Source organism: Delphinus delphis, chromosome 19 (genome assembly GCF_949987515.2).
Source record: "Delphinus delphis chromosome 19, mDelDel1.2, whole genome shotgun sequence".
NCBI classification, from domain to species: Eukaryota; Metazoa; Chordata; class Mammalia; order Artiodactyla; family Delphinidae; genus Delphinus; species Delphinus delphis.
The window spans coordinates 29,930,062-29,957,988 of NC_082701.1; the positions used below are offsets into that span (position 1 = coordinate 29,930,062).

Genomic DNA, 27,927 nt, shown 5'->3' on the forward strand with positions numbered 1-27,927 from the left:
CGCCACAGATACTGAGCCTGTGCTCTAGAGCCCGCGAGCCACAACTACTGAAGCCTGCACGCTTGGAGCCCGTGTTCTGCAACGGGAGAGGCCACTGCAGTGAGAAGCCTGCGCACCGTAGCGAAGAGTGGCTCCTACCCCCTGCAACTAGGGGGGGTACGTGTGCAGCAATGAAGACTCAACGCAGCCAAAAATAAAAATTAAAAAAAAAAAAAGGTCCACAACAACAAAAAAAGAAAAAGGCTGATGGTGGACACTTGTTTAAAAAAAAAACTAAAATGTACTCTCCATTTGTAAGGTGTTGTATTATTCTATTGTAAAAATAGCAACTCATACATATCATTATGTTTTATAAATGGTAAAGCTGAATGAAGCTAGAGAAATTAAGTAATTGGCCTCTATCACTGTAGTTAATTTACTGGTAGAGTAGATCTGGACTCAGCTCTTTTGATGAAGGTTCAGCATACATATGATCTCTGGTTATTACCTTATACCTCACTGATTCTTTTTTTTGTTAAGTTTTTTTTTTTTTTTTTTACGTGGACCATTTTTAAAGTCTTTATTGAATTTGTTACAATATTGCTTCTGTTTTATGTGTTTTGGTTTTTTGGCCCTGAGGCATGTGGGATCTTAACTCCTGGACCAGGGATCAAACCCACACCCCCTGCATTGGAAGGCGAAGTCTTAACCACTGGACTGCCAGGGAAGTCCACTCATTGATTCTTCATTTCTTCACTTTTCCTCTTCCACCTCCTGTTCCTTACAAGTATTTATTTCTTAAATATTGCGCTGGCATTCTCTATTATGAAGTTTCTGGGAAATTTTTATCTACTTTGAGAAATTTGATTTACTGTTGCAGGTTTAACTATCATCTGTGTGCATGGCTCCTAAATCTACTCCTTCAGCATTGACCTATAAATGTCTTATCTGATTGTCCTTCCAGCATCTTGAACTTTGTTCTAGATCAAATTCTTCCTATTATTTTCTCAAATTGACTCTTTTTGAATTTTTTTGTTTGTTTGTTCTTTTCTACTAATCAAACTTGAAACCTCTGACACCAATAATTTTTGTCTTGTCAGTTATCTCCTAGTGTCATTTATATCTGTCCTACCTTTCTGTTCTTATTATTACCATCCTAATAGAGAAATACAGACATCTATTACCTCATGCTTAGATAATTATAGTTACTATCTAACTGATCTCTCTGTCTTGAGTCTTTTCTTCTCTCGTCCATTTTGTATCCTGCTGCCATATTGATATTTTCCAGTAATGTCATTCTTTTTCCCTCCCAGAAGCCTCAGAGATTTATTGCCTGAAGGATAAAGTCCAAGAACATTAGCCTTATATTCAGACTGTCTGAATAATATGGTTCTAACCTTCCTTTTTCAGAGTTGTTCTGGTTCCTGAATTCACCATTCATTTGTTCATTCATTGAACAAATATTAATTGTGGACTTGGAGTTAGGCACTGACTTCTCAAGGAATTGACTTGTTTTCTAGTTGGGATATAGGCAAAAAAGTAAATGGCTATATGTTAGATATTCTTCATAGCATAAAGAAAAATGAAACTGGCTTAGGGTATAGAGTAGGGACTTTGAGAGGTAACTGGCAGGTTGGTAGCTATTTTAGTTAGAGTAATCTGGGAAGGTCTCTCTGAGTAGATGGCATTTGAGCAGAGACCAGGATGAGAGTGATGGGAATATGTAGGGAAAGAAAGTCCCAGGCACAGAAATCAAAAGGGGCAAACACCGTGAGAAAGAAATATGTTTAGTGTGTTGAGAAATACCAAAGAAGCAGTGTGTTTAGAGCAAAGTGGACAGAGGGAGAGAGGGAAAGGAAATGAGTTTGAAGATGTAGCTAGAGGCCTTGGTCAAGACCTTGGATTTTATTTTAAGTGTGCTGCTAGCTATTGAAAGCTTTTGAGTGATTTGAAGTAATTAATGTTTTGAAAGCTATCACTCTGGCTACTGTGTGGAAAGTGGACTGTTAGGCAGATGGGGAGAGAGTGAAGAGAGCAGTTAGGATGTGCTTTAAAGATGAATGGTAGTTTAGACCAGAATGGTAACAGTGAAGGTGGTGAAAAATAGGGCAATTCTGGGTATGTTTTGAAGGTAGAATCAATGGATTTTCATACAGATGGGATGTGAGGAAAGTTTTTTACAGCATCTGGGTGAATTAATGGTTTCCCATTCTGAAATAGAAAAAACTGAGGGAAGAACAGATTTGGGTAGGTTATAGATGTAAAAGTGTTTTTTTTTTTTTACTTTTAAATTACATTTTACGTAGTAACTACAGAAAACCATTGTTTTTGCTAGTGAGAGCAATATGATTTTTTATTAATTAATTTATCATTGGCTGCGTTGGGTCTTCGTTGCTGCACGTGGGCTTTCTTTAGTTGTGGTGATTGGGGGCTACTCTTTGTTGTGGTGCGCTGGCTTCTCATTGTGGTGACTTCTCTTGTTGAGGAGTACAGGCTGTAGGCACGAGGGCTTCAGTAGTGGCTTGCGGGCTCGGTAGTTGTGGCACATGGGTTTAGTTGCTCCGCAGCATGTTGGATCTTGCTGGACCAGGGCTCAAACCCATGTCCCCTGCATTGGCAGGCTGATTCTTAACCACTGTGCCACCAGGGAAGCCCGCGGTATGATTAAATATAGTTCTTTGTTTAAAAAAAAAAAAGAAACAAAAAACCAATTTGTGACTCTGTGATACTCCAGTTCAAAATTTTGGACTAGTTCACTTTATTACAATACTTGTAATTTTTAAAATCTTAAAAAAATTTAGATATAATTCACATAACATAAAATTCACCCTTTTAATGTATAAAGTTTTTTTATTTTAATATGTAAAGTTTGAGATGTTTATTATACATCTAATTGGAGAGGTTGACAGTTGGAAATATGAACCTGGATTTGAGGAAGGGGAATGAACCTGGATTTGAGGAAGGGGACGTTAGAGAGATTGAATAATTAGCATATAGATAGTATTTAAAGGCAGGGGACTAGATCAGACCACCAGATTACCTCCTGTGGGAAGACATTTTTAGGTCTGAACTCTGGGTCACTCAGTGTTTAGATGTTAGGAGAAGGATTCAGCAGGATAATAAGAAGGAGCCAGGAGTAGTGAGGCATCACAGAATTCAACTGAAAAACATGTTTCAAAAAGGAGTAGTTTAGGGCTTCCCTGGTGGCATAGTGGTTAAGAATCTGCCTGCCTATGCAGGGGACACGGGTTCGATCCCTGGCCCACGAAGATCCCACATGCCGTGGAGCAACTAAGCCTGTGTGCCACAACTACTAAGCCTGTGCTCTAGAGCCCGTGAGCCACAACTACTGAGCCTGCGTGCCACAACTACTGAAGCCTGCGTGCCTAGAGTCCTCAACAAGAGAAGCCACCACAATGAGAAGCTCGTGTACCACAACAAAGAGTAGCCTCCGCTTGCTGCAGCTAGAGAAAGCCCACACACAGCAACGAAGACCCAACACAGCCAAAAATAAATAAATAAATAAAATAAAAAACTAAAAAAAAAAAGAGAGTAGTTTAGCTGTGTCATATGGTTCTAGCCTGGGAATTGACCATTGGATCTGATTTTTTCTTTCTTTTTTTTTTTTTTTGGCTGCACTGCGCAGCACGCGGGATCTTAGTTCCGTGACCAGGAAGTGCAGTGTCTTAACTACTGGACCACCAGGGAAATCCCTTGGATTTGAGAATATGTAGGTTATTGGTGACCCCGATAAGTAGTTTCAGTGGAACAGTGGGGGCAAAAACTTGATGTCAGAGAGTGGGAGGAGAATGAGACAGCAAGTATAAGAACTGTCACAGAATCTTGTTGTAAAGGGGAGAAACAAGGTAATGGGTTGAAGGGGGATGTTGAGAGTCATCTTTTAGGAGAAGGTTTATACCTTCCTGGGACTGAACCAGTCGAGAATAATTGGAGAGAGGAGGGGTAATTACAGGAGCAAAGTCCTTGAGACGCTGAGCACTCCACACAATCATATTGTAATATTGTTTATTTGAATGCTTTCCCTTCTCTTCCATCTCATCTCTGTTCATTTGTCCACAGAAATTGAACTATCTTTGGCAGTCCAGATACTTGTGTTATTTTAACAAACTAAGGCCCAGACGCATGAATAGACTTGTCCAAAGTCACGTAGTAGTTGGTGACAGACCAAGACTAAACTTATCCCCAGGCCAGCACTCTACCCACGACTCCCTGATGCCTCCACAGGCATACCCAAAAGCAGGAACATTGGCTGTGTTTTCAGGCCAGGTCTTCATTTATCTAGCTGTACTCAGCTGATTTTCTCTCAATACCTGTTGCTCTTTTGTATTTTTTCCCGTTATTTTGCCACATCTTTCTCATCCAGTTTTTTCTTACCCCCTCTTGATTTTTAACATTGGTAGCAATTTGCCAATAATTATTGACTTTGTTCTTAATTTTTCAACCTTTTAAAATTAGGTATATTTGACATACAATAAACTGCACGTATTTAAAGTACACAGTTTGATAAGTTTTGACAAATGTATACACTTGAAAAACCATCCCTACAGTCAAGATAATGAACATATCTCTAATCCACAGAAGTTTCTTTGTGCCTCTTGGTAGTCCCTGCCTCCTCTTGTCTTGTTCTCAAGCAACCAGTGATCTGCTTTCTATCACTATAAATAAGTTTGCATTTTCTAGAATTTTATACAAATGGAATCTTATAGTATGTACTCTTAAGGGTCTGGCTTTTTTCTCTCAGCAAAATTATTTTGAGATTCATCTATGTTGTTGTATCAATAGTATTCCTTTTTAAAATGGTACAGATGAACCGGTTTGCAGGGCAGAAATAGAGATACAGACATAGAGAACAAGTGTATGGATGCCAAGGGGGGAAAGTGGCAGGGGGAGGTGGGGGTGGTGATGGGATAAATTGGGAGATTGGGATTGACGTACACATACCAATATGTATAAAATAGATAACTAATAAGAACCTGCTATATAAAAAAATAAATAAAATTAAAAAATAGTATTTCTTTTTATTGCTGCATAGTAGCATTCCGTTGTATGCATATGCCGTAATTTGTTTATCCATTCACTTGCTGATGGACATACAGGTTGCTTCTAGTTTTGGGCATTTACGAAGAAAACTGCTATGAATGTTTGTATACAAGTCTTTCAATGGACTTAAGCTTTCATTTCTCTTGGGTAAATAGGAGTGGAATGGCTATATCATATCGTAGGTGTATGTTTAACTGCTTAACAAATTGTCAAACTGTTTTCTAAAATAATTGAATCATTTTACATTCTCAACAGCAGTGTATGAGAGTTCCCATTCTTCCATGTTAATGCCAACACTTGGTATTGGTATGTTCAGTCTTGAATTTTAGCCATTCTTATAGGTATGTAGTAGTACATACTTCCCCCTTAAGATCAGGAAAAAGACAAGGATGTGTAGTTTTATTACTTTGGTCCATTACCCTCCCCCAACCCCTGGTAACCACTGTTCCTTCTTTATGAATTTGACTACCTCGTATAAATGGAATCATAGACTATTTGTCCCTTTCTGTTTATTTCTGGGCTGTCTATTCTATTTCATTGTCCTTATGCCAGTACCAAACTTTTAATTTACTGTAGCTTCGTAGTAAACTTTGAAATCAGGAAATATGAGCCCTCTAACTTTGTGACAAGTTTCCAGTCTTTCACCATTGAGTATGATGTTTGCTGTGGGTTTTTTATGTATGAACTTTTATCAAGTTGAGGAAGTTTCCTTCTTTTCCTGTTTCTTGAGTGTTTCTTTGTTTGTTTGTTTTTGGTTTTTTTGTGGTACGCGGGCCTCTCACTGGTGTGGCCTCTACCGTTGCGGAGCACAGGCTCCGGACACGCAGGTTCAGCGGCCATGGCTCACGGGCCCAGACACTCCGCGGCATGTGGGATCTTCCCGGACCGGGGCACAAACCCGTGTCCCCTGCATCGGCAGGAGGACTCTCAACCACTGCGCCACCAGGGAAGCCCTCTTGAGTGTTTTTTTTTTTTTTTTTTTTTTCGTGGTACGTGGGCCTCTCACTGTTGTGACCTCTCCTGTTGCGGAGTGCAGGCTCAGCGGCCATGGCTCACGGGCCTAGCCGCTCTGCGGCATGTGGGATCTTCCCGGACAGGGGCACGAACCTGTGCGCCCTGCATCAGCAGGCGGACTCTCAACCACTGCGCCACCAGGGAAGTCTGAGTGTTTTTATTATGAAAGGATATTAGATTTTGTCAGATGCCTTTTCTGTATCCATTGAGATGATCATGTGGGTTTTTCCTTCATTTTCTTAATGTGATTATTATATTGATATATTATAATTGATATATATAATATATATAATTATATATAATATATATAGATATATTATAATTGATATATATAAATTGATATTGATATATTAATATATATTGATACATTATATCAATTTAATTGATATAATATATCAATATATATTGATATATATATTGATATATCAGTTATATTATATATATTATATATAATATAATTGATATAATTGATATATTATATTGGTATGATTGATATATTGATATACATAATTGATATAATTGATATATATATAATATATATAAAATTATATATATTATATATAGATATAGATAATTATATATATATTATATATTATAATTGATATAATTGATATATTGATATATTGATATATATAATTGATATATCAATTTAATTGATATATATATCTATATATAGATATATATAATTGATATATCAATTATATTATATATATAATATATATAATTGATATAATTGATATATTGATATAATTGATATATTGATATATTATAATTGATATATTATAAAATTGATATAATCGATATATTGATATAATTGATATATTAATATATTATAATATATTATTATATTTCTTAATGTGATGTATTATATTGAATGATTTTTGTAGGTTGAACTATCCTTGTATCCCAGGAATAAATCCCACCTGGTCAAGGTGTATACTCTTTGTGAATTTGGTTTGCTAGGTTTTTGTTGAGGATTTCCCTTAAACAGCTTTGCAGAGTAGGAATGCTGATTCTCTTGTTGCATATGAGGAAATTTGAGATCAGTCACGTGTCTGGTGTCGCATAGTAAGTGCCAGAGCTAGGAATAAGACTCAGGTTTGAATAATGTCTCAAGCTTGTGATTCTTCCATTTAATGAAGGAGAGAAATTAATTCTTGTTTTTTAAATTTTATTTATTTATTTATTTTTGGCTGTGTTGGGTCTTCTTTGCTGCGTGCGGGCTTTCTCTAGTTGCAGCGAGCGGGGGCTACTCTTTGTTGCTGTGCGTGGGCTTCTCACTGCAGTGGCTTCTCTTGTTGCGGAGCACGGGCTCTAGGTGCGCGGGCTTCAGTAGTTGTGGCTTGCGGGCTCTAGAGTGCAGGCTCAGTAGTTGTGGCGCATGGGCTTAGTTGCCCCGCAGCATGTGGGATCTTCCCAGACCAGGGCTAGAACCTGTGTCCCCTGCACTGGCAGGCAGATTCTTAACCACTGCACCACCCAGGGAAGCCCGAGAAATTAATTCTTAAATTGAATGTGAGGGAATTGCTACAAAGATGTTTCTTTAATATTATTTGAGTACTAATATTGTATCAGTGGTTCTTACCTTTGGTTTTGGTTTGGTAGAAACATTGTTTTTCCTCAAAGTATTAAAATTGCCATATTTGTTTTGTGATTAAATTAGATTATAGAATATAAGGTAAAAATGCCACAAATAATAAGAGAAGGGAAAGATCACTAGCCTGGGATAGGCAGGAAAGTATTATGGACATAATCAGTGGACATTCCCATGGGACAGCACGTGGCTAGAGGGACAGTATAAGCAAATACACAAATAGGATGCCAAGAGTGGTATATATTATAGCAATAAGCCTGTTTTGACTGGAAGGGAGGGGCATAATAAAAAATATAGACTGTGTCATTCCTTACCATGGTCCCAACCTTTATAGGGCTTTTACTTTAGTAGGGCAGGGGAGACAAACAAGTCAGTATACCAAGTGTTATAGGTACAATGAAAGGGGAAGTACAGGTTACTGTGGTAAAGCATGACAGTGGTATTTAAATAGTCTATAGTCAGTCAGGGAGTTTTCTGGAGGAAGTGACATGTAATCTGAAATCTAAAGGATGAGCCGGAATAATCTAGTTAAAGAGAGTTGTTGAATATCCTGGGCAGAGAGGGGAAACATATTTAAAGACTTAATCTTGCTGGATCCCCTAGGGTGAGGTAGAAGATGAGGCTAGAGAGGTGTGGGCTGAGACCAGTTCTGGAGGAGTGCTATGACTTTAGCAGAGCATTGTTTGAGGGAAAGAAACCTGACCTAAATCTTGTTTTGCTCAGGGACCAAAGAAATGATGTTCAGGGTTGTTAATGGAATCCTTTCCCATCTATTTTTTTTCTTACAGCTTTATTTTCTGTGGTATGAAGTACACTTCCCCCTATTTAATCTTCTATTGTTCTTTAAGGATTCCTTGGGAATTTTATTTCTGAGTTAATTATTTGACTTTAGGTAAAAGCTTAGGTTCTTTCATAGAAATAGGAAGGGATAAACAGAAATAACAGATATTGAGAGTACATAGCTATTGGATTATATATTTATTTACCTCAAAACCTGTTTACCAGACAATTAAAACAAAATATTTAACCATGGAGCTATTGTTTTTGGAAAGGTATTAGCATCTCCTTTGTATATGGTGTAAAACTGCTCCCTATCCAATAATAACTAAAATGGTTAAATTAATAGAATTTGAGGTTTAGTAGAGATATTATTCTCTTGTAAAACTTTTTATAATTACGAGGAAACCAGGTTATATAGATGTTTAAATGACTGAACTGTAGAACTCTTTTAAGACAAAGTTTTGCTGTATTGCTTATTTATGTTTTTCTGTCTAATTTATATAGCCATAATGTATATACCTTACAATTAGATTGCTTTTCAAAAAGGAATTTAGTAGTACCTTAAAATTCCTCAGAGATTTTATGGTGGTGGGTTAGTTAGAAGAAAATCATCATAGTGGCTTATTTTGGGGGGGGTAGTAACAATATCATTATTATTTTTGTGAAGATTATTCACACCTTCCCTGTGAGATCCAGAGTCCTAGGATCACTTTCTTCCCTGTGAGAGAATAGCTTCCTAGTAATTATTTTGGAATGAGTTCTGTGCCTTTGAAAATTTATTCCTGTCGCGATGATAATGAGACAGATTGCTTGCTATTCTATATGTATCCCTATAATTAATGCAGGCACTAGAGAGTTAAACTCATTAAATTTGGTATGTAAGGTTTCAGTATGTACAAATTAATGGTGTTATCTGCAATCAAAATCTAATTTTTTTGCCTCCTTAGCGCTGGCTGACAGAGCAGAGAGCTCAATGTCCTCATTGCCGGTAAGTGTTTTACTATGATTATTTGTGAATTTGGAAAGTAGTAAGGTGATGGGGTCAGCGTGTGTCCTAATACTCATAACATTCTTTCTGCAACCTGCCACATTTCTACTCCTTGCAAATACAGTTGAAAAGAAAATAAGCAATCTATCTCGATAAAGAAATGCAGACTAATTTACCTGACTTAGAATTATGTAGAACACATTACATTGTTTACTTTCTTTTGGAAAATCATTGTGTAACTTCTTAACTTACCTTTTGTAACTAAAAAAAAAAATAAAGTTTCTGTTAAAAAAAAATCCAGATAGTAATAAAAAGGTTTCTGATTCTGATACCTGACTTGATATTTTCATGATTTAACTTTCAGAAGAAATTGTTAGTGTTAGGTTTGGATACCTGTTCTTCTAGACATTCTTCTATATATGTACTGATGTATGCATATAAATGTTTTCTTAAAAAGTACAAATGATATAATATTATTTTGCTTTGCTTTTTTTTCCATGTAACATATGGTGATGCCTTTATTGATCATATGTACATATATGTCATTTAAAATCAGTGTTTGAATAATAATCCACTGTAAGATTATACATTGTTTTTTTTTTTTTATGCTTATATTGAGACACATATAGGTTGTTTCCATTTTTGGTTATTTCAAATGATGCCAGATTGCATTGAAGGGAAAGGTCTTTTTACCATTTTATGTTCCTAATAATAGATATTGAAAATGCTTCTTCCTCACATTCTTGCCAACACTGGGTATTACCAGTCATTTATTTTTTTGTCATTCTGCTAAGTGAAAAATGGTATCTCGTTTTTAATCTGCTTTTTAAAAAAATGATTGAAACTGAGCATCTATTAAACCATTTTTAGCCATTTATAATTTCTTTTTTTCTTAAACTACTTCATATCTTTTGCCCATTTTTCTTCATGTACTGTTCACTTTTTTCATACTAACTTTTAAGAAGATCAGCAGTATCAAATAGAACTTTCTGTATGATGGAAATTTTCTATAGCCTTGCTGTCAACTGTGGCAGTAGAGCACTTGAAGTAAGCTTAGTGTACTGTGTAAAGAAATTTTCTTTTTTTTTTTTAACTAATTTGAATTTTTAATTTAAATAGTCACATATGAGTAGTGGCTGTCATTTTGGAGAGTATAGCTTTAGACTAAGGAATTAAGAATTCAGTTTGGGGCTTCCCTGGTGGCACAGTGGTTGAGAGTCCGCCTGCCGATGTAGGGGACACGGGTTCGTGCCCCGGTCTGGGGAGATCCCACATGCCGCGGAGCGGCTGGGCCCGTGAGCCATGGCCGCTGAGCCTGCGTGTCCGGAGCCTGTGCTCTGCAACGGGAGAAGCCACAGCAGTGAGAGGCCCGCGTACTGGGGAAAAAAAAAAAAGAATTCAGTTTGTAATCTGAATTGCTAATTTTTTTATTCAGTTTTTTTTGTAAATGATACATCATTGTAAAAATAAGTTACAAACCATACTTTTCATTGTGTCTTTGTTACTATTTTGATAGTAATATGGTATGAATATGATTGTGAGCCCTATTTTGAAGAGTGTTTATTTTTTCTTGATTTATAATTTCCTTTTTTTTCCAGCTTTGTTGAGGTATAATTGACAAAATTGTAAGGTATTTAAAGTATAAAATGTGATTGTTTGATACACATATACATTGTGAAAGGATTCCCCCCATTGAGTTAACACATTTGTCACCTCAGTATTTACCTTTGAAATGTGTTTTAGAAAATGATCTCAAATTCCTGACTGAGAGTACATGTATGTATATTTTCTCTCCAGTGCTCCACTCCAGCTACGAGAACTAGTCAACTGTCGTTGGGCAGAAGAAGTAACACAGCAGCTTGATACTCTTCAACTCTGCAGTCTCACCAAACATGAAGAAAATGAAAAGGACAAGTATGTCCTTAGTTTCTTTGTTCAAGTGTTTCATAGATTGTGCCACATGGTATTTTAATGACATTATTGAAAGTTTAAGCTTCCTAGGTGAACATTAAGACAATTTTCTTCTGGCATGGTGTGGGTGTCTCTATTTGGAAAGACCCTCTAACTCTGACTTCTTTTATTAAAGCCTCTCATAAAGGATTAGAACTGCCACAATTTGCTAATTACTAATCTCTCTTCTTTGCTTCTTGATGCCTACTGGCCCCCCCTTGGGTTTGCTAAAGGTGCCTATATATAAGCCATTGATTAATAATGGTTCTGATAAATTTCCTATATTGTAAAAGCTATATTCTAAATTCGGTAGTGTGGAAATCATGCTAAATGAGATAGTATCTAATATGCTGTTTCTTCAGGCTTTTATTAATTTCCTATTGGATATTCAGATTACTTATAAATGAGAAATACAAACTGTCGACCTATTTAGGTATTTTCTGTAAGCTCAGTGTGATTTATCAGTGAAAAGCTTTTTAAAATTGCAACAGTGTGTCCCCTTTATAGGCAAGAGAAACAATTTTTTAAATTGCGGCAAAAGGAACAACATAATATTTACTATCTTAACCATTTTTAAGTATATAGTTCATAGTGTTAAGTGTATGCACGTTGTTGTACAGCAAATCTCCAGAATTTTTTCATTTTGCAAATCTGAAGCTCTCAATTCATTAAACAATAATTTCCTATTTCCCACCATTTTACTTTCTGTTCCTATTTTCTCCCATTCCATAGATTGCCCTTTTTCTCTGTTTATTGTGTCTTTTAATGTACAGAAGTTGTTAATTTTGATATAGTCCAATTTATCTATTTTTACTTTTGTTGTGTGTGATTTTGGTGTCATACCCAAGAAATCATTGCCAAATCCTGTATCATGAAGCTTTTCTCCTGTGTTTTCTTTTAAGAGTTTTATCATTTTAGGTCTTATGTTCAGGTCTTTGATCTATTTTAAGTTACTTTTTTAATATGGTATAAGTTAAAGGTATTTAACTTAAAGGTATTTAACTACTAGGGCTGCCATAACAGAATACCACAGGCTGGGTGGCTTAAACAACAAAATTTATTTTCTCATGGTTTCAGAGGCTGGTAGTCCAAGGTCAAGGTATTGTCAGGGTTGGTATCTGGTGAGGCCTCTCTCCTTGACTAGGATATAGCTACTTCTCACTCCATCCTCACGTGGCGTTTTCTCTGTGAGTGCACACTCCTGCTGTCTCATTCTCTTCTTGTAAGGACACCAGTCCTGTTGGGTAGGCCTCCACCCCTGTGATTTCATTTAACCTTCATTACCTCCTTAAAGGCCCTAACTCCCAATACAATTACATTAGGGCTTCAGTGTAGGAATTTGGGGGCACACAATTCAATTAATAACCATGTCCAACTTTATTCTTTTGCTTGTGGTTATTCAGTTTAAGGGAAAACTTTTTTAAATTGAATTGTTCATTTCTAATGAGGATCTGGTATTGTGCAATTAATCACCTGTGTCTTGGTTATTGTTGACTTTGGTCACATGTAGAAAAAGTGTGCATGCATACATGCTCATGTAGGCATGGACGCATAATCTGATTTGCCCAAAATGTAGTAATAGGATAGAATTTATCGTCTATACAGTTTCTCAGAAATGATGTTATCTTTGTACTTTAAATAGAAACTAGTCTGCATTTTTCATGTAATTTTAAAGTCCTTATAGATGGATGAAAACAATACTTAAAAAAAATTGTCTCTACATGTAATTGTTCGGCTTAATTCACAGAAGCCATGGAGTACATTTTATATTTCCTGAGATATAGTCATTTAAAATTGACTGACCTGTTTGCCCAAACTTAGGAATTTGTTGCAGTAACTATGTTCCAGTTTTTAAATTTATTTAATTTATAACTGTACTTTTTTTTCATAATGTATAGATGTGAAAATCACCATGAAAAACTTAGTGTATTTTGCTGGACTTGTAAGAAGTGTATCTGCCATCAGTGTGCACTTTGGGGAGGAATGGTAAGCGGAACAAATTCAGCATATTATTTAGAGTGTAGAAAGCACTGAAATATTTGTTTGTTTTAGATAGAAAGTAATATCATTTTACTCTGTTTATAGAATGAAAGTTAAATGTATCTGCTTCATAGCGGAAGGTATTGTACCTTCTCTTATTCCAGAGAAACTTCTTTTGTTGGGAGATTTTGATGTATGATGTGCAACCCTTACATAAATATTTTATTTTAATTAAAAACCTGTAAAATGTCTACTCATATCAGTTGATCTGATATCCTGGCTGTGATTTCCAATTTTAGTTTCTTTAAAATGGAACAAAAACTTTATAGACATTTGTGAAACAATATGAATGCAGACATCTAGTTCTTATGATTTTTTTTTAATCTTTCTTCCTCAAGTACCTTCCTAATTTATTCATTTGTGCTAGAGACTAGGGGTTCAGAGATGAACACGGCAGATATCAAACAACTAGTTCTGTACTTAATTACTGTTGTGATAAATATTAGGAATAAGTATACAGTGCTGGTGAGAGTGAATAACCATGGGACCTGACCCTGAGTTAAGCTCCAAAGGATTGAGTAGGAGTTAAGTGGGTGGAGAATTTGGACAGGGTGGATGAAAGAGAATTATTTTTGAATAAGATGTTTCTTTTGCAATGGGCTGTGGGAAGAGGTTTGAGGTCATGGAAGAAGGCTAGTACTGACCAAAAGAAGAGTGACAAATAAGGTTGTGTCAGGTGGTTTGGGCCATTGTTAAGGATTTTGCTTCTTTCTAATGAGTGAAAACTTCTAGATAAGTAAACATTTTGCTAAAGTCCATTATCTAAAATCTTGAAGGATTTCCTATATGGGCCAAGTGATTTTAAGCAAACTCTGGCCTGTTTTAACAAAGTGAAGGCAGCCAAAAGATAAAATTCATTTGAAATTGTTTACCAGTTTATTAGTATCCATAGAGTGTTAAGGAAGGAATGTAAATGCAGATGAGATATATGGAAATGTTCAAAAACTACTCATTACTTTAAATAGCATGGTGGACATACCTTTAAACCTTTGGCGGAAATTTATGAGCAGCATGTTACTAAAGTGAATGAAGAGGTAGCCAAACTTCGTCGGCGTCTCATGGAACTGATCAGCTTAGTTCAAGAAGTGGTAAGACTACTACTGAAAGATCATTATCCCTTTTATAGTCTATAATATATATTTTTCATAATATAAACCAATCAGATGTTGAACTCAAGATTTGAAATTTTGATAAGATATACTTATAGTTCTCACCAACTTCAAACTAGCTGAGGAATTTGCATCCAAACCCCTTGCCTGTTCTGAAGTTGGAGCCAGAGAATTGCCTCCTCTTATGCAGAAATAGCGAATCAGTGAATGAATTAAATAAACCTGTTTGTTACATAGTCAGTAATTGACTCCTAAACAGAATCAGTATTGACTTTTACAGTCATTAAGTCATTCATTCTTTGGGAGAGTTTCTGCTACCAGGGAATGAACTACTTCTGATGTCCTGAATTAAAACTGAAGAATTCAAAGAGTAATATTTAACACTACTCTTTAGATACTGAATGGGTCAAAGAGCTCTGGTGAGCTATTTACCATTTGTAATATTTCTATGGGAAAATGTAATAAGCATCAAACATTTAAGTACTAAATATACTTTTGGAATATATTTTGTTTAAAGTTACCAGAATGACAGTTATTCCTGAGGTTTGCAGACCATTCCTAACTCAAGATGTTGTCTTTATTGTACTCATGTAGGAATCAAGATCGAGATCATCATTTATAACATTCTTTATACAGAAAATAATGTTTTTGAGTTACATGTATGCTACACAAAGTCATTTTGGAATATAAACAAGTTGGATGGCTTCTATTTGGCCTTCGTTTAGTTACCTTTTTTTCTATTATTTTCTCTTGACAGCATTTTAATTTGGGCATTAGGGAGGTTGTTCTAGTTTGAGATTTTCACTGCTGTGCTTATAATAATACTAAGTATAGGAAAGATTGCTTTTTATTTTTGGTAGTATGCTATTAAAAAAACTATGTGCTCTGCAATCTTTAAAAACCCTATTTTTTTCTTTGTTTGTTTCGTTCTGAAAAAAATTTAAAACTTTGTAAATTGGAGTAGATGTGGTTTTTCAAATTTTTCATTTGTTTTAGAGTTTTGTGTGATGTGAACTGGCTTTAGTATAATTTTTTGGTTTTGAACAGTGGTTTCCTATATGATTGGGGCTTTGAGTATGTGTTTTGTATGTGTTACCCAAAGCAGTTTTTTTTTTGTAATTACGTATCTTTCTGTTTAACTGTTAAAATATTGTGTACTTTGTTATGCTTTAATTGTTTAAGAATTTTTTTCTGAGTTTCAGGAATTCAGCTGACTTTAAGAATAATTGCAGTGATTGCATTAATGTCTGTTTACTTCTATTTAAAAAATTTCTTCAATTAAAATTTTTTTATAAATTAATTTATTTATTTTTGGCTGCGTTGGGTCTTTGTTGCTGTGCACGGGCCGTCTCGAGTTGTGGCGAGCGGCTGCTCTTCGTTGCGGTGTGCGGGCTTCTCATTGCAGTGGCTTCTCTTGTTGTGGAGCATGGGCTCTAGGTGCACGAGCTTCACTAGTTGTGGCACGAAGGCTTAGTAGTTGTGGCTCGCGGGCTCTAGAGCACAGGCTCAGTAGTTGTGGCGCACGAGCTTAGTTGCTCCGTGGCATGTGGGATCTTCCCGGATTAGGGATCGAACCCGTGTCCCCTGCATTGGCAGGTGGATTCATAATCACTGCGCCACCAGAGGAGTCCTAAAATTTTTTTACCTGCTTATCTTCTAGGAAAGAAATGTCGAAGCTGTCAGAAGTGCAAAAGATGAGCGTGTTCGGGAAATTAGAAATGCGGTGGAGATGATGATTGCACGGTTAGACACACAGCTGAAGAATAAGCTTATAACACTGATGGGTGAGTTTTTCTATGCTGCTTGTGTACATGGTGCTTTGAACCTCCTTGAGGTTCAGTGGTTGGTGAGTTATTATAGGCTAGGAAAAGATTGCTTTAAAAAATAGAAGTTCTACCTGTTAATTGTTCCTCTGTATCAATTAACATTACACCAAATTGATACAACTTCTGCTAACTTCATGGGATATGCTTCCAGCTCTTCAGACTTTGTGATTTACAAAGTAGGTGGTCTGATTTGGCAAGCGTGCCTATCTTTTTTTTGTTTTGTTTTGTTTTTGTGTCATGTAAAGCAGTTTCTTTCTTGCTTCTCTATAATAATAATTTCTGTAACAATAATTCCTTTATCCTTCTGTGTTTCCAGCTTCTTTGAGACTGTTTTCCTCTCTGGACATTCTTTTTTACAGGTTCCTATTATGTTCAAAGCACATACCTCTTGCTGACATTTAATATAAACAAATGGCCCACTTAACTACATTCATCTTTTTAGGCTGCATTTAAATTTGGGGGGAGGAATTATTTTAGAATAGTTGATTGATTAAAAATGTTAGTTTTCTATAGCTTTATATTCCTTTAGAAGAAGCAATAATGTTAATTTCATTACAAAGTATACTGTCACTGTATATTTCTTAGAAGTATTTAATAGACCCTGCATTGTCCTTTGTAACTGTAGTTAGGGTTGGTTCTGAAATCCTCTTGTCAAAGCTACTATAATTAAAACTCTGGAAAAAATTTTTAGGGTAGCTGTAATGAAGAAGTTTTGCTTACTTAAGATTGATTCCTTGTTATTGAACATGTTCAATGAAATTTAACTTTATTCTTGAACCATAAGAAGCCTGAGTGTTGGTCTTCTCCTGTTTTTTAAATAGGTCAGAAGACATCTCTGACACAAGAAACAGAACTGTTGGAATCCTTACTTCAGGAAGTAGAGCACCAGGTGATGAAATATTAAATGAAATGAGATAAAGTCTTTATCCTTTTTCTGTTCATGTACTTTAAAAGTTTTTTGACAGATTATGTAAGATCAAAAGATCTGGGGATCTGTGTGCTATAGTAGGGATTTTTATGAAATAGGAATCAGCTGATTCAAGGTTTCTCCATCATGTATGGGAACTAGATAAAATAATACTAATTTTGTTTTTGAAAAAAACAGAATTATTTTTACTGGGAATAATAGCCAATAGGAATCTTTAAAACATTAAAATCTTCTGACATTGTGACTTAAGTGGTGACTTCGAGATAGAATATTATTGCCAATTACTTACACATAATGATTCTTAGGGTAAAATTAGCATTTTTATTTATTAAGGAAATTTTTATTACATACCAAATAGATAGCAGGCATTGCTTTAGGTGCTTTGGAACACAACAGTGGACACAATGGCAAAATAATCCTCAGAGAGTTTATAATTTAGATTCGGGGTAGGTGGGGATAAAGTACATAGTGAATGAATAAATAAAATGTATAGTGTCACATAAATATTTGATAATTTTATCTGTCTTGAATTTGGTTTTTGGAATTCTCGAATTCCTCTCTATGCCTGATACACAACTGTCTCATGCAGTTGTTCTCTTAATTATCATCCTGGGGATCCCCTTCATTTCTTTCTTGGGATTCAACCCAAGAATCCTGATTCCTGATTTTCATGGCTTCCATGCTCTTGATTTACACGTTTGTTTTGGTATCACGTTTCCTCTGTGGCTTTCATGAAAGGGCAATCAGAATAAATTTTTTGAGACTGCATGTCTGAAAATATTTTTATTCAATCTTTACATTTGGCTGGTAGAGTTCAGTACATAAGTATTTATATATTGTTTTTCTCTTCAGTATTTTTTTTGACTGTGCTGCACGGCTTGCGGAATCTCATTTCCCCAGCCAGAGCCCTTGGTGGTGAAAGCTCGGAGTCCTAACCACTGGACTGCCAGGGAATTCCCCAGTATTCCCATTCTTAATTGTGCATGTTGTTCTCCTAGTCCAGAGATTTTATTTTATCCCTTCCAGAGAATAAACTAGCAGCCTTCTGCTGGAGTGATAGGACAAATTTAAACCAGCTATAAGTGGAGTAGGGGTGGATCTGGGGATCTGTGCACTTTTTTTTTTCTTTTAACAGCTTTATTGAAGGATAATTGACAAAAAATAAGCTGCATGTATTTAAAGTGTATAATTTGATAAGGTTTGACAAATGTATACACCTGCGAAACTATCACCATAGTCAAAGTAGTAACTTTTTTCCTCCAGAATTTTTTGTGCCTCTGTATAAATTCTCCTGCTTCTCCCAACACTTCCCTCTCCAGGCAACCCCCTATCTCCTTTCTGTCATTATAGATAATTTTGCCTTTTCTAGCATTTTATGTAATTAGAATCATACACATTATATACTTGTTTTATGTCTGACTTCCTTTACTTAGCAGAATTATTTTGCAGTTCATTCATATATCAATAGTTGTTTCCTTTTTAATTGCTGAGTAGTATTCCATTGTATGTATATACCACAATTTGTTTTTCCATTCAACTGTTTATGGTCATTTGGTTTGCTTTCTGGTTTTGGGTTTTACAAATAAAGTGGCAGTGAACATTCATTTACAAATCTATAGATGGACATATATTTCCTTTTCTCCTGGGTCCTCCTAAGATAGAGTGGTAGATACATGATTAGGTTTTTAATAAATGCTGTCTGTTTTCCCAAAGAGATTGTACCATTTATATTTCCATCAGTAGTCTTTGAGAGTGCCAGTTCCTCCACAGCCTTGCTAACACATGATATAGTCAATCTTTAATTTTAGCTGTTCTCATAGGAGTGTAATAATATTTCATTATGGTTTTAATTTGCATTTGCCTTATACCTAATGATGCTAAGCATCCTTTCTTGAACTTATTTGCCATCCATATAGCTTCTTTGTTGAGGTGTCTGTTCAGATCTTCTTTGTTGTTTGAAGTTCAGATCTTTTGCCCATCATTTTATTGACTTGTTTGTTTTCTTACTGAGTTTTGAGAGTTCTTTATAAAAAAACTGGATAGAAGTCCTTTATTAGATATGTACTTTGCAAAGATTTTCTTCAAGTCTATGGCTTGTCTTTTCATTCTCTTGAAAGTGTCTTTTAAAGGGAAGTTTTAAAATTTTGATGAAGTGTAAGTTACCGATTTGTTCTTTTGCTGTCATAGCTAAGAAATCTTTACCTAACCCAAGGTGACAAAGATTTTCTCCTGTGTTTTCTTCTAGAAGTTTTGTAGTGTTAGGTTTTATATTTAGGCATATCCATTTTGATCCTTTTTTTTAAAAATTTTATTTATTTAGCTGCACCAGGTCTTAGTTGCAGTATTCAGGATATTTTAGTTGTGGCATGAAGGACCTAGTTCCCTGACCAGGGATCGAACCCAGGCTCCCTGCATTGGGAGCGTAGAGTCTTAACCACTGGACCACCAGGGAAGTCCCTGGTCCATATTTGTATGTGAGGTATGGATCCAAGGTAGTCTTTTTGTTTCTGTTTTTTATATATGGCTATCCAGTTTTTCCAGCACTATTTGTTGAAGACTAGCCTTTCTTCACTGAATTGCCTTTGCATCTTTTTCAAAACTTAGTCCATATACACATTGTCTATTGATTTATTTTATGTCACTACTGCACTGTTTTGATCATTGTTGCTTTATAATAAAAGGCAGTGTTAGCTCTCCAACTTTGCTCTTCCTTTTTTTTTTAGAGTTGTTTTTTGTTATTCCAGATCCTTTGCATCTTTATCTGAACTTTAGAATCAGCTTATTAATTTCTGCCAAAAAAAGTTTTGGGGTTTTGATCAGAATTACATTGTATCTATAGATCAATTTAGGGAGATGTGATATTTTAGCAATACTGAGTCTTCATTTCATGAAGACTTTATTTCAGCAGTGTTTTGTAGCTTTCAAGGTACAAGTTTTTCACATCTTTCGTCAGATTTATTCAGTATTTCAGAATTTTTGATATGATAAAGGATGTTTTTTAAAAATTCCAATTTCTGACTTGTATCTATACAATTGATTTTTATATATTGATCTTGTATCCTGTGATTTTGCTAAATTCATTTATTAGTTCTAGTGGCTATCTTGTAGATTCATTGGATTGCCTGCAGATAGTCATGTAATCTCTGAATAAAGACAGGTTTCCTTCCTTCCTTCCTTCCTTCCTTCCTTCCTTCCTTCCTTCATTCCTTCCTCCCTCCCTCCCTCCCTCCCTCCTTCCCTACCTCTCCCTTTCCCCCCTTCCCCCTTCCTTTCCTGTCTTTCTGTGTTTCTATTTATTTATTTACTTGGCTGCTAGGTCTTAGTTGCGGCACATGGGATCTTCAGTTGCAGCATGTGAACTCTTAGTTGCGGCATATGGGATTTAGTTCCCTGCCCAGGGATTGAACCCGGGCCGCCTGCGTTTGGAGCGCAGAGTCTTAGCCAGTGGACCACCATGGAAGTCCAAGACAGATTTTTTTCTGATCTGGCTGCCTTTTATTTCTTTTTAGGTGTTACTGCCCAGAACTTCTCGTATAATGTTGATTCAAGTATGATGTTAGCTGTGGGTTTATTGTAGATGTCCTTCATCAGGTTTAGGAATTCGTTTCTATTCCGTTTGATGAGAGTTTTCATTAGGATTGAATATTGGATTTTGTCAAATTCTTTTTCTGCATATATTGAGATGATCATATGGTTTTTCTTTTTAGTTCTTAAAATAGATGAACATTTAAGAAAAATATCAAACCAACTTTTATCCTGGGTTAAAAACCCTAAGTTGATTGATGTATTGTCGTTTTAATATGTTACTGGATTTGATTAACTAAAATTTTGTTTAAGATTTTTGCACTTCTGTGCATGAAGGATATTAGACTGTAGTTTTCTTTTCTTAAAGAATTGTTGTCTGGCTTTGTTATCAAAGTAATGTTGGCCTTAAAGAATGAGCTTTAAATTATGCCCTCTTCAGTATTTTGGAAGAAGTTGTGTAGAACTGATAATGTTTCTTCCTTAGTTGTTTGATAGAATACACCAATGAAGCCATTTGGGCCTTGTTTTCTTTGTGGAAAGAAAGAAGGAAAACAAAAAGTTTTCAGTTTCTTTAATAGATACAGGGCAGTTCTTGGGACTTCCCTGTTAGTCCAGTGGTTAAGACTCTGTGCTTCCTCTGCAGAGGGCACAGGTTCATTCCCTGATCAGGGAACTGAGATCTTACATGCTGCGCAGTGCAACCAAAAAAAAAAAAAATTTAGATATAGGGCAGTTCATATTGCCTACTACTTCTTTTTTTCATTCATTCATTCATTTATTTTTGGCTGCATTGGGTCTTCGTTGCTGCGTGCGGGCTTTCTCTAGTTGTAGCGAGCAGGGGCTACTCTTTGTTGTGGTGGAGGGCTTCTCATTGCGGTGGCTTCTCTTGTTGCGGAGCATGGGCTCTAGGCACACGAGCTTCAGTAGTTGTGGCTCTCGGGCTGTAGAGTCCAGGCTCAGTAGTTGTGGCACAGGAGCTTAGTTGCTCCGCGGCATGTGGGATCTTCCTGGACCAGGGCTCGAACCCGTGTCCTCTGCATTGGCAGGCAGATTCTTAACCACTGTGCCACCCGGGACGTCCCTGCCTACTTCTTCTTGAGTGAACTTTCGTAGTTTGTGTCTTTCAAGTAATTATTCCATTTTATTTGAATTTGCTAAATTTATTGGCATAAAATTAATAATATTCCCTTATTATCCTTTTAACATTTGTAGAATGAAATGTCACTTCTCTCTTGACATTGGTAATTTGTATCTTCTATCTTTTTTCCCTGCTCAGTCTGGCTAGAGGATATTGATTTTTGTTGATCTTCTCAACTAGGTTTCGGTTTTCGTTTTGGTTTTTTTCTGTTGTTTTTCTTTCTTTTTTATTGAGTTTTATTTTGATTTAACTATTTTCTTTCTTTTGCTTAGCTTGAGTTTCATTTGCTCTTTTTTTCCTAAAATCTTAGGGTGGAAGCTGGGGTTATTGATTTGAGACCTTTCTGTTTGAAATACATTCTTATATCCCCTGTGACTTCTTTGACTCAAGTAGTTTCCAAATATTTGGGGATTTTTCTGATAGTCTATAATGTCAGGTCAAGTTGGTTGATGATGATATTCAAGTCTACTATATCCTTGCGAATTTTCTGTCTCCTTGTTTTATCAATTATTGAGAGAGGGGTATTGAAATTTTTAGCAATAATTATGGATTTGTCTGTTTCTTGCAATTCTTTCGGTTTTTGCTTCATATATTTTGGGTTTTGTTTGTTTGGTTTTTGTTTTTTAAAAAATATTTATTTATTTATTTGGCTGAGCCAGGTCTTAGTTGTGGCGCATGGGATCTTTTAGTTGCAGCATGCGGGATCTAGTTCCCTGACCAGGCATCAAATCCAGGCCCCCTGCATTGGGAGTGTGGAGTCTTAACCACTGAACCACCCGGGAAGTCCCCAATTTCATAAATTTTGAAGCCATACTAGTAGGGGCATAAACATCTAGGACTGTTATATTCTTTTTTTTTAACTTTCTTTTTTAAAATTTATTTATTTTACTTATTTTTGGCTGCATTGGATCGTTGTTGCGCGTGGGCTTTCTCTTCTTGTGGCGCGTGGGGGCTACTCTTCGTTGCGGTGGGCGTGCTTCTCATTGCGTTGGCGTCTCTTGTTGTGGAGCATGGGCTCTAGGCGTGCGGGCTTCAGTAGTTGTGGCACGAGGGTTCAGTAGTTGTGGCACACGGGCTTAGTTGCTCCACAGTATGTGGGATCTTCCCTGACCAGGGCTGAAACCCATGTCCCCTGCATTGGCAAGCAGATTCTTTTTTTTTTTTTTCCCCGGTACGCGGGCCTCCCACTGTTGTAGCCTCAGGATCCGGATGTGCAGGCTCAGCGGCCATGGCTCACGGGCCCAGCTGCTCTGCGGCATGTGGGATCTTCCCGGACCGGGGCACGAACCCGTGTCCCCTGCATTGGCAGGCGGACTCTCAACCACTGCGCCACCAGGGAAGCCCGCAAGCGGATTCTTAACCACTGTGCTACCAGGGAAGTCCAAGGACTGTTACATTCTCTTGATGAATTGTTTCCGTTATCAGTGTGAAAGACCTGTTTGCTTTGAAATCTAGTTTATTTGATGTCAAAAAGCCATTTTAGCTTTCTTTTAACTAGTATTACTATGTCATATCTTACTCTGTCATTTTATTTTTAATGTATTTTTTCCTAAATATTTAAAGTGTGTGTGTCTTGTAGGCAGCATACAATTGGCTCTAGTTTTTTTAATTCAGTCTGACAGTCTTTGACTTTTAACTGGGATGTTTACTGTGCTCACTTATAGGGTGAAGTTTGAGTCTAATATCTTGCTGTTTGTTCCACCTGCTCTTTGTTCCTTTTTTTTTTTTTGGTTATTTTTAGGTTGAGTATTTTTTTGGATTTTGTGTATTGTCATTAGTGGATGACACTTACATCAGTAATAAAAATAAATGTAAATGGATTAAGTCGAAGTTTTAAAAATCCCATGGTGAACTTCTTAAGACAGATCTAGAGAATGATGAGAAATTTAAAGTGAAAATATTACGAGTGATAAAAAGGAAACAATCTACCTTAGGAAGATAGGACAGTTATGATTTTGTGTTCCCAAAACATAAATTCATTATATATAATGCAGATGCTGACAGAATTATAAGATTTTCATAAAATTACTATCTGTAGTGAGTGATTAAAAATAAATTATTTTATTTTATTTAAATCTGATAAACTAATAGTTCCAACTAACAAAAGATTGTAAGAATAGAAGATCTTTGAAAAAGAAAATTGAGAGCTTTATTTAAAAGGTATATGTGGAATTCTGAATCCCAAACTGAAGAATATATATTCTTTTTAAGTCCACATGGAACAGTTTCAACATTTTGTCACATACTAAGGTATATAGAATTCTGAAGAAATTTAATAAATTTATATAAACAACATGTTCTGTGACCACAGTATAATTAAGATAGATATCAAAAACACAGTTTAAAAATTTACATATATGTATGTAAGTACGCATTTAAATATATGTTAAATATCTCCATAGTTCTTAAGTGAAGGAGGACATTGCCATTGGAATGATAAATTATTAAAATAGATGTAGCTACAGGATATTTAGAAGGAAACTTTTAGTCTAAAACGAAGTTTAAGAAATTATGAATAAGTGAAAAAAGACAGAAAAAAGAACAATGGTATAGAAGCATAAAATGGAAGGAAATCACAGAGGCAGTGATGAAATAACAAGAGAGTGCCATGAAATAGTTGAGAGGATCAACATACCCAGTATTGGATCTTTTTTTTTTTTTTTTTTTTTTTTTTCCAGTATTGGATCTTTGAATAAATTAATTTAATGGAAGATACTCTAACAAGGTTGATTAGGAAAAATGAAGAAAATGTCCAACAGTATATTGGGAAGAAAAATGGGACGTGACTACAAATATAGTAGAAATTTAAATAATAAAAATATTTTACAAAGTAATTATGGATATAGCATTTACTATATACCAGGCACTCTTCTATGTGCTTTACAAAAATGAGCAACTTTATTCAGGTAGAATCTACATGAAGAAGATAGTTTTCCAGGAAATTGTAATTACCAAAAATGACCTAAGAAAGAATATAATTTAAAGTAAGAAACATTACGTAAATTATATTGGAAGTATATAGTCAAAAGACATCAAAAAACATCAGATCCAGACTAATGGAAAATTTTTACCAGATCTTTAAATATCTGTTATCTATCATAAGCACTTTTTTTTCCTAAAAGAATACAAAATGTACCAAAGCTAACATCTCAGTCTTTGAGATTGATGTAATGTTAATAACGAGTCAGCATTAAGAACACTGTAAGAAAACAAAATTAAAGCCCAACTCTATTATAAACATAAATACCATAATGTTAAAATACTGACAAATCAAAATTAGTAGGATACTTACTAAAACAAAACAAGAAAGCAAGACTTGGTAGGGTTAATGAAAGGAATGTTTCATTATCAGAAAAATCTCTTGATTGTAACTCAAGAGTTTAAAGGGCAAAACCACATGAACATATAAGTAGAAATGAATAGAATAATATTAATTTTTAAAATAACATTCAATTATATTCGATCCTCATTCATGGCCAAATTATTCAGCAAACTAAGAGTAAAAGGAACTACCTTAACTTTATTAAAGGTATCTATTTAAAAGTCTACCTTTGGAGGAAATAAGGTCAAGGAGGGATACACATAGTATGCATTCAATAAATATTTGAATGAAAGCTATAAATTTTGGTATTTATCATATGATACCAGTTATGTTATATCGTTATTCTTGGTGAGCTGTAAGCAACTATCTTTTAAAAGACATAAACCCAGTTGTCGTGGATTTTTGAATATCATTTGTATGGCACTTGATAGTGTATTAGTTTGTTAGGGCTTCCGTAACAAAACACCACAGACTAAGAGGCTTAAACAACAGAAATTTATTTTCTCAGTGTTCTGGAGGCTGGTAGTCCAAGATCAAGGTATTGGCAGTTTGGTTTTCCCTGAGACCTCTCTCTCTGGCTTGCAGATGGCTGCCTTCTCGTTTTGTCCTCTGAAGGGCTTATCTCCAAATATAGTTACACTATGAGGTACTGGTGGTTGGGACTGGAACAAATGAGTTTGGGATGGGGACACGATTCAGCCCATAGCAGTTTACAAAGCTGTCTCACATACAGCTTCATGCTTGATCTAACAAACCAGCATAGCAAGCAGCGGTAGATATTATTCCAGTTTTACACATTAACAGACTCTGAGCCACATAATTGGTGTGTGGCAGGACTAGGACTTCAAACTGGTTGTCTTGAGTACAAAATCAGTAGTCTTTTAACTACCATGCTTATTTTGCTAAAGTTGGATTTCTCACTTTTTACCTTTGGTATAACTTAATGTTTCCTAGATTGATAGAGGTTAAGACTTTTTTCTGTGTGTTAGGTCGTAACATTTCTCTGTTCCCTGGAGTGCAATTTGAGAAATCCTTGTTTGAAGGTCTTTGACTTTTAGGGATTTGTTCATTTATATACATAATGGCTTCACTGTACCAGTCTAAAATACATTTGTAGTTGCTTAGAATTGGATTTATGCTAATATACAATGAGAGAAAAATACATTAAAATCAAATACATTTACTCAATAACTTTACTGTTATAATGGAAATTAATAAACCTAGATTCTTAACTTTCAAACCCACTTTGAAAGAAGCTATTGTGTTGGCCAAAAAGTGCCTTCGGTTTTTAAGTAAAAATAAAAGACATATTTTTCATTTTCACCTAGAACTTTATTGAACAACGTATTCACCCTTTTGTTCCACTACCTTCTGCCATATTTCAGACAACTTCATAATTCTGTCTTCTGAAAACTTTTTATCTTTTTGAGCAAAGAACTGTTCCAGGTGCCTTTTGCAGTTTTCCAGGGAATGGAAATTTTTCCATTAAAAGAATTTTGTAAAGACCTAAATACATGGAAATCTGAAGGTACAGTGTCTGTTGAATATAGCAGATGAATCAGAACGTCCCAGCCAAGCTGTAACAGTTTTTGCCTGGTCATCAAAGAAACATGCAGACTTGCGTTGTCCTGATGGAATATTATGCGTTTTCTGTTGACGCTTTTTGTTGAGTGCTGCTTTCAGTTGGTCTGATTGGGAGCAGTACTTGTTGGAATTAATTGTTTGGTTTTCCGGAAGGAGCTCATAATAGAGAACTCCCTGCCAGTCCCACCATATACACAGCATCACCTTCTTTGGTTGAAGACCGGCCTTTGGCGTGGTTGGTGGTGGTTCATTTTGCTCGCCCCATGATCTGTTCTGTTCCACATTATTGTTCAGTATCCACTTTTCATCGCCTGTCATAACTTTTTTTTTTTTTTTTGTGGTACGGTACGCGGGCCTCTCACTGTTGTGGCCTCTCCCGTTGCGGAGCACAGGCTCCGGACGCGCAGGCTCAGCGGCCATGGCTCACGGGCCCAGCCGCTCCGCGGCATGTGGGATCTTCCCGGACCGGGGCACGAACCCGTGTCCCCTGCATCGGCAGGTGGACTCTCAACCACTGCGCCACCAGGGAAGCCCTGTCATAACTTGTTTTAAAAATGGAATATTTTCATTGCATTTAAGTATAAGAGAATTGCATGCGGAAATATGGTCAAGAAGGTTTTTTTCACTTATGTGGAACCCAAACATCAAAGCAATGAACATAACCAAGCTGTTGCAAAGGATTTTCAACACTTGATTTGGATATTTTGAGTATGTCGGCTATCTCCCGCATGGTATAACGTCAATTGTTCTCAATTAATGTCTCAATTTGACCACTCTCAACTTCAACTTGTCTACCCGGCTGTGGAGCATTGTCCAGCGAGAAATCTCTAGCACGAAACTTTGCAAAACACTTTTGACATGTTCAGTCAGTCACAACACCTTCTCCATTCGCTGCACAAATCTTTTTTTTTCATTTTGGTTGCGTTTTTATCTTTCTTGAAATAATAAAGCATAATATGCCGAAAATGTTGCTTTTTTCTTCCATCTTCAGTGTTAAAATGGCTACACAAAAATTCACCAATTTTGAGAAGTCTTTCTTTAAATGCACCCTGATATGACAGCTGTCACATACAATCTAACAAAACTTTT

General features: G+C 35.9%; 1 protein-coding gene across 1 annotated transcript in view; it reads left to right on the top strand.

Annotated features, from left to right (window-relative positions):
• Positions 1 to 27,927, top strand: part of TRIM37 (tripartite motif containing 37) — a 155,867-nt gene that overhangs the window by 3,638 nt on the left and 124,302 nt on the right. The window contains exons 3-8 of the mRNA XM_059997311.1: positions 9,376 to 9,416; positions 11,214 to 11,330; positions 13,265 to 13,352; positions 14,372 to 14,494; positions 16,176 to 16,299; positions 17,163 to 17,230. Coding sequence (XP_059853294.1) covers positions 9,376 to 9,416; positions 11,214 to 11,330; positions 13,265 to 13,352; positions 14,372 to 14,494; positions 16,176 to 16,299; positions 17,163 to 17,230 — 561 coding nt within the window. The remainder of the gene's footprint in view (positions 1 to 9,375; positions 9,417 to 11,213; positions 11,331 to 13,264; positions 13,353 to 14,371; positions 14,495 to 16,175; positions 16,300 to 17,162; positions 17,231 to 27,927) is intronic.